This window comes from Chrysochloris asiatica, unplaced genomic scaffold (genome assembly GCF_000296735.1).
Source record: "Chrysochloris asiatica unplaced genomic scaffold, ChrAsi1.0 scaffold00005, whole genome shotgun sequence".
In the NCBI taxonomy this organism is placed as follows: Eukaryota; Metazoa; Chordata; class Mammalia; order Afrosoricida; family Chrysochloridae; genus Chrysochloris; species Chrysochloris asiatica.
This window is the reverse complement of record NW_006408523.1, coordinates 23,002,867-23,011,069: the sequence shown is the minus strand read 5'-3', so window position 1 is coordinate 23,011,069 and position 8,203 is coordinate 23,002,867. Positions and strand designations below refer to the sequence as shown.

Here is an 8,203-nt window from a genome sequence, read left to right as displayed (position 1 = left end):
CAAGGTATTTTCAGTAACCTCATATGCATGCGAAAGCTGGACAGTGAATAAGGAAGACCATAGAAGAATTGATGCTTTTGAGTTATGGTGTTGGTGGAGAATATTGAAAGTACCATGGGCAGCCAAAAGAATCAGTAGATCCATTTTGGAAGAAGTACAGCCAGAGTGCTCCTTAGAGGCCAAGATGGCCAAACTTTGTTTCTCATACTTCTGACATATTTTCAGGAGGGACCAGTCGCTGGAGAAGGACATCATGTTTGGTAAGGTGGAGGGTCAGAGAAAAAGAGGAAGACCCCTCCAAGAAGATGGATTGGCCAAGTGGCAGTATCGATGGACTCAAGCGTGGCAACAGTAGTGAGGTTATTCCAGGAACAGGCAGTGTTTTGTTCTGCTGTGCTAAGGTCACTATGAGTCTGTACTGACTCGATTGCACCTAACAACAACAACAAACCAACTTCTTCAGTCTGAGATTGATCAAACATGCAGTCAAGATGTATTGATAATCACTGGCAATTGGAATGCAAAGTTTGGAAACAAACAGCAAGGATTACTTGTTGGAATATATGACCTTGGTGATAGGAATAATGCTGGAGATCACATGATAGAATTTTGCAAAACCAGTGATTTCTTCATTGAAAATACCTTTTTAAAACAACATAAAAGACAAGTATACACATGGACCTCACTTGATGGAATACACAAAAATTAAACTGCCTGCCAGGGATGGGAAACTTGGACATTGTCTACCGAAAATAGGGGAGGGGGGCTGCAAAGGCAAGAAGTGACTGGCTTACAAGCTTTCAAGAGGGAGCCTAGATCCAGAGGGTGTGGAGGAAAATAGAATCTCCACTGAGTAGTGTCCAATCTGTCTGGGTGGAGTTGATGAAAGGAAATGGGGATAGATCTCTTGTGGTACAATGGTGAATAATTGGTATCAGGACTGAGGGTTGGAAATGTAAAGGTAGATATTTTGTAGCACAAGGAGGGTCGTGATTGACTTTGCAGTCCAGGAGCCAAGTTCCCTGGGACCATAAAGGGAGAACAGCAGAGAGTGGGACCCTACCTAGAGAAAAAGTGACACCAGAAATGGAGGCAGAGATGATGACGTGGAGAGATTAAGCAGCTGTGAACTCTAGACACAGAGTGGGAGAAGGTCTGTGTGCTGATGACAGAGGGGCAATCTTGTAGGGTACCCTTTGGTTGGTTGATGATGCATGGAGGGGATTGTAACCATGGCAATGGAATGATATACGATAGGATGAATGTAAAGCTAATATTCTCCCATGTAAACTATCACATAATTCACAATAAAACATTAAAAAAAATTAAACTGTATACATCTGTGGAAAGAGACGGTGGTAAAGCTCTGTATCATCAGCCCAAACAAAGCCAGAGGCAGACTGTGGAACGGACCATCAATTGGTCATGCGCAAATTCAGGCTGAATTTGAAGAAAATGAAGACAAGTCCACAAGAACCAAAATATGACCGTAATTGTATCCCACCTGAATTTAGAGATCATCTGAAAAACAGATTTGATGCATTAGATACTAAAAATCGAAAAACAGAAAAGTTGTGGGATGACATCAAGAACATCATATAGAAAGAAAGCAAAAGGTCATTAAGAAGACAGGAGAGAAGGAAAAGACCAAAGTGGATTTCAGAAGAGACTCTGAAATTTGCTCTCCAGCATAGAGATGCTAAAGCAAATGGAAGAAGTGAGGAGATATAAGAGTTGAATAGAAAATTTCAAAAGTCAGCTTGAGAAGACAGAGTCAAATATTATCACAAAAAGTGCAAAGACCCGGAGTTAGAAAACCAAGAGGGAAAAACATGCTCAGCATTTCTCAAGGTTAGGGAACTGAAGAAAAAATTCAAACCTTGACTTGTGGTGTTGAAGAATTCTATGTGCAAAATACTGAATGATGAAGAAAGCATCAAAAGACGATGGAAGGAATACACAGAGTCATTGTACCAAAAATAAATGGTTGACGTTCAACCATTTTAAGAGGTAGCATATGACCAAGAGCCAATGATCCTGAAGGAAGAAGTGTATTGAAGGCATTGCAAAGAACAAGGCATTGGGACCCGATAGACTACATACTGAAATCTTTCAAAAAACTGATGTGTCACTGGAGGCACTCACTCATCTATGTTAAAAAATTTGGAAGACAATTACCTGGCCAACTGACTAGAAAAGAGATCTGTTTGTGCCCATTTCAAAGAGAGGTGACCCGATGGAATGCAGAAATCATCAGACAATATCACTGATATCCCATGTGAGTAAAGTTTACTAAAGGTAATACAAAAATGACTGCAAACATACACTGACAGAAAACTTCCAGAAGTTCAAGCTGATTTCATAAGAGGAGGTAGAATGAGAGATATCATTGCTTACATCAGATGGATCTTGTATGATATCAGAGAATACCAGAAAGATGTTTACCTATGATTTATTGACTATGCAAAGGCTTTTGATTGTGTGGACCATGAAAAGCTATGGACAACATTGTGAAGTATGAGTATTCAGAACACTTAATTGTGCTCACAAGGAACCTGTGCATAGACCAATAGGCTGTTGTTTGAACAGAACAAGGGAACATCGAATGGATTAAAATCAAGTAAGGTGTATGCCAGGGTTGTATTCTTTCAGCATACTTATTTAATCTGTATGCTGAGCATATAATCTGAGAAACTGGATTACATGAAGAAAAATGTGGCATCAGGATTAGAGGAAGACACATTAACAACTTTTGTGATATGCAGATGATACAACTTTGCTTGCTGAAAGGGCAGAGGACTTAAAATACTTACTGATTAAGTTCAAAGACCATAGCCTTCTGATGGATTGCACCTCAGTGTAAAGAAAACAAAAATTCTCACCAATGGACCAATAAATAACATCCATATAAATGGAGAAAAGATTGAAGTTCTCAAAGACAACCATCAACACTCATGGAAGCAGTAGTCAAGAATTCAAATGTATTACATTAGGCAAATCTGCTGCACAAGATCTTTTTAAAGTGTAGAACAGCAAAGGTGTCAGTTTGAGGACTAAGGTGTGCCTGATCCAAGGCATGGTATTTTTAATAACCTCATATCCATGTGAATGTTGGATAGAGAATAAGCAAGACCATGGAAGAATTGATGCTTTTGAGTTATGGTGTTGATGGAGAATATTGAAAGTACCTTTGAGTTTTCTGTTAGGTGGACTTAATTAATATTTGATCAAAATGTAAATGAAATAACACATAGTTAATGGTTTTAGAAAGTTGTGTTAGTGAACAATAGATACATTTCCTTGTAGCCCTTCCTTTTGTGCCCTGTTACCTCAATTTCTCATTTAGAACATGAATGCATTGTGGGAAGGCTGCTCTTAATGCCTGGCATGTAGTATGTGATACTTGCTAAATGCACTGATAATAATTCTGGAAAATATTGTATGTATTCTAGGATCTGACCTTCAGGTTTGCATATCCAAAAACCCCACATGCTGTACCAAGAAGATGGAGGAGCAATATCAGATTGCAGCTGGTCAGGACATGCAGCAGGTCCTTCAAACATCCAGTTCTACATTGAAGTTTCTGATCTCTCGAAATGCAGCCGCTTTTCAAGGTAAATCGATTTTAAATTCTGAAACGAAGAACAGGACTTGTTACGTATTAGAATCATACTGGTAAACTTTTCTGAGGTTACATCTTTGTCTTTGTATATATATATATATATTTATATATTTGTTGTTGTTAAGTGGTTTAGACTCATAGTGACCCTGTATAGAGTTTCTGAGGAGCAGCTGGTGAATTTGAACTGTTGACCTTGCGTTTCAAACCAACCTTCCAGTCCAGTGTATTATTCCACAGTGCCACACCAGGATATTCTGGAAATAAAATGAGTTTTCTCTAACTTTTTAAACTCGTTTCTGAGATCATCATGTGATACATACATACGTACATAATACTTATTAATATAAGAAGTCCTAGTGATCCTGGTGTGTGCTGCAGGATAATGTGCTGGACTGCAAGGTCAGTTTGAGCCGCAAGATCTATCTATGGTTCAAACCCACGAGTTGCTCCTCAGAAATCCTATATAGGAAACACTATATAGGATCGCTATGAGTTGGAACAAACTTGACAGCACTTAACAACAGAACAGGGTGCTATAAGATAATCACTGGACTGCTAACCACAACACTGGCAGTTGAGACCCACTAGTCCTTCTGTGGGAGAAATCTAGATTTTCTGCCCTGTAAGTCAGAAACTCTATGTCAGGTCACTATGAGTTGAAATTGACTCGATGACAGTGGTTTATTTGGAATACACACACACACACACACACACACACACACGGAACACATACATACATAAATATGTGTTTTGTTAAATGCTGACGAGTCAGTTACGATTCATAGCGCCTCTGTATAGGGTTTCTGAGACGCAACTGGTGAGTTTGAACCAACCACCTTGCCGTTCAAATGGACCTTTCAGTCCAGTGCTTTAGCCCACAGTGCCACACACACACACACACACACACACACACACACGTATGTGCATATACATACATGCAAATTTGGACTGCGAAAGTTATACTTATCAAATGGCAAATAAGCTTTGGAAACATGTGCTCTACAAGCGTTCTTCCCTAAGGAGCCCAGGCATAGTGTGTGGCTACTAACCGATAGGTTGGTGGTTTGAAGCTACTAGCCGCTGTGGGAGAGAAGACCTGGTGGTCTGCTCCTGTCAAAATGCCAGCATACGAAATTCTATTGGGTACTTGTACTGTGCTCCATAGGTTGCTGTCAATTGAAATAGCCTTTATGGGACACAGTAACAATAGGTTCTTCCATATCCCTCAGTATTCCAACCCACAGTTTTTCTTCAGTATAAATGGACATAGTTTTTGGATTTTATAGAACATAAAACAAGTGATTTAACAAAATATCATTGCTTTGAATTGAGTAATTATATATGTATTTAAAAAAGTGTTCAGAAGAATTACTTGTCTACAGACTTACTGGTCAGATTGAGACTGATGAAATCCCAAGACAATAGCCCTTGGTTTCCCTTCAGGTCTGGAAGTGAGCTCATACCTGTGGCTCAAATTTCAGCCAAGCAATAGACAGGTACATAGGGGGACAACAATACTAGTGAGGAACGCAAACCATAGAATGGCTAACCATTCTAGATGAAAAGATCAGCCTTTACCCAAGGAGAAAATTCCGAAGGGTGAGGAAAAAGGAGAACTGTAAACAAGAACCACAGGGAGGAAGTGGACCACCTGTGGTTACATGGAAGGATTGCAGTTGTGATGAAATACAGTGTCTGATTTATTGAATGTCAAACAAATGCCTTGATCTGTAAACTTTCACTTAACTCATTAAAGAAAGTTTAAGAAAATAAAAATAAATATTTGTTGACTTTCTCCCCAGAAACCTCATGTGATTTTTCTAAGAACATCAGTGTTATTCTATCAAAGTATACATAAGTCTGATACACAGTAAAATAGGCAATATTAATTGAATATTTAGGGTTCATCTAAGACCAGAATTCAACCTTAATTTAAGCATTATGTTCAGAAATAAAAATTGAGTTATAAAATTACAAGGCATACTGAAGAATAGATTATCTGTTTAATTTTAGTCATCTCTTCCATTACATTCTTTATTACTGCAATAAATTATTTGAATTTATTTGTAGTTTTATGAAGCCTTAGCTATTCTGTATATTACTAGAAAGAAATATCTAGATTATATAGTTTTTCAAACAAATTTATTGCTCTTGTGTGATACTCAATATAACTTCTGTTAATACTCCTTTTTAATAAGTACATTAATGTCAATCTACTAAATAATTTATGGCTAGTTTATATATATATATATAACTAAATGACAAAACTTAGTAATTAAAAATTTATACTTGTATTAATAATAAATATAATAAATCAGGATAAAATTTAAGTTGAGGTCAAATGTAGTTCATTAAGAGAAACTGAAATGCTAGACCTTATGATCTTATTCATTTTCTTTGATGCTTATAAAACTTTCTGTTTGTTATGGGATTTATTCATATGAAATTTTTGGAGGAAAACTTTTAAATCTACCATTAAGCAAATTCTTGTGATTTGAACTAGCCAAACTGGAAGATTTACCCACATGCAGTGCCACTAAATTCACAAGTTTTTAGTGAAGGTCTATTTGGAGCAGAACATTGACCAGACACTTCTAATGACATGATCTACAAGCGTATATTACTCACAGAATAAACTGATTTAGAGTTGAGTAGAACAGCAACAATCATCATCAACCTAGGTACCCCACAAGTAAGTATCTGTCTTTAGAGTTAGATCATATCCAAGCACACCTCAATTCATGTCTTGGGAGGAGAATGCCTAAATTCCTCTTCTCCCAGGATTAAATACTAACTTGACAGCCATGTCTGTTTGTCAAATAGCATGTACAGAGAGCAAGTAGAGTTGAAGGGGCAATAAAAGGGGCAATAAAATGTAGAAGGTGGTAATAAAAGTGGAAATCCACCTACAGGTGATGGGCATCATTTATTGCCCCTATTTAGAGTGGCTAGAGTTACTAGCGCCAGAGGACAGTCCTTCATTCTTTATCAAAAGAGCTTAACAGAGCTCTGGGTTTCTTGAGATGGCAATCACCCCTAAAGCACATACTTTATGCTTATTATTAGCTATTATGTCCATTAGAAGCTAGGGAGACAATGTGGGGTTAGTTATAATTGTTTTTGCTAAGTGCCATTGAGTTGATTCCAACCCATAGTGACCCTGTATAGGGTTTCCGAGGAGCATCCGGTGAGCTTGAACCACCGACCTTGCGATTCAAACTGACTTTGCAGTCCAGCACATTAACCTATAGCACCACACCAGGACTCCTCAGTTACAGGTGTGTGCACTATTATGTGTATATTATTTCTAATAGTGCGCACTCATGTATCTGGCACCATAGGCAGTAATATAATTATTATTTCTTATGAAAATGATAATGCATAAAATGTAGAAAATATGAGTAGTGAATATTCAAGTCTGATCACAAGGGGTTTGTGACTGAGACTTGTGGGTCATATGCTGGAAAAAGTGAGCAGAATTCATTGAAAAAGAAGATATCAACACACATTTGATTCATTAGATTTTTGAATAGGAAAGTTACATGTGTTAATGTCAAAATTAAATCCTTAGATGTAAGAAAGTATGACTGAAGAAGTTCATGATCAATACTATCTACTTTGAGGATGATAGTACTAATTATATAGGTGAACAAAAGTGTTAACAATTACTAACACATAGGCAGTCAGTGAGATTAGTTGAATATTGAATTGATACTACAACCTGTTGTATTAGACTACGTTCCCTAGAGAGAAGCAAAACCAATGAAGCTTTTACAGCAGAGGACACTTTTACAATCTCTGAATATGCGACTGCATGTTTTAAAAATATTTTGCAAGTATTTTTATGTTTTATTTATTTATACATTAAAAGTAGGTATGACAAAAAAAAAAAAAAAGATAGAAGAGAGGTAAATACTGTTAACTGATGTTATATGGAGGCAGTTGTAACCACTGCGATGGCAATGAAACAAAATATGATTGGTTTAGTGCAAAACTGATGATTTGCCCTGTAAACTATCATTCCATTCACAATTAAAGCAAAGATGAGACTCATGCAGAAATAGAAGTTGAGAGAAAATATGTCATCTACTATAGAAAAGTAAGTAACTCATCCACTTTTCAATTTACCTTTGTATTTAAAATTATAAAAATTTTCAAAAATAAAATGAATACTTGAGAGAACACTACTAGAATTTTGTATTTTGTTTAAAAATCTGGAAGGTAGGGTATCTTATTTTTAAAAACATGCAAATTGAGAATAAAAGCATGGATATAATAAAGTCCTGGGGTAGTGGTGTAGGATAAAGCACTGGACCGCAAGGTCAGTTTGAATTTCAAGATCGGTGGTTCAAAACCACCAGAAACCCTATACAGAGTCGCTATGAGTCAGAACCCACTCGTTGGCACTCAACACCAAGTTTAAATTATAGTTTTTTTTCCTTTTACTATTTATCTCATCTTCAAATATTCTCATGTATTTCTAAAATGTATGTTGTTGTTGTTGTTGTTGTTAAGTGCCGTCGAGTCGGTTCCGACCCATAGCGACCCTGTACAGGGTTTCCGAGGGTGTAAATCCTTACG

General features: G+C 37.1%; 1 protein-coding gene across 1 annotated transcript in view; it reads left to right on the top strand.

Annotated features, from left to right (window-relative positions):
• Nucleotides 1–8,203, top strand: part of GPC5 (glypican 5) — a 1,926,732-nt gene that overhangs the window by 54,908 nt on the left and 1,863,621 nt on the right. The window contains exon 2 of the mRNA XM_006832007.1: nucleotides 3,453–3,614. Within this exon, the coding sequence (XP_006832070.1) occupies nucleotides 3,453–3,614 (162 nt within the window). The remainder of the gene's footprint in view (nucleotides 1–3,452; nucleotides 3,615–8,203) is intronic.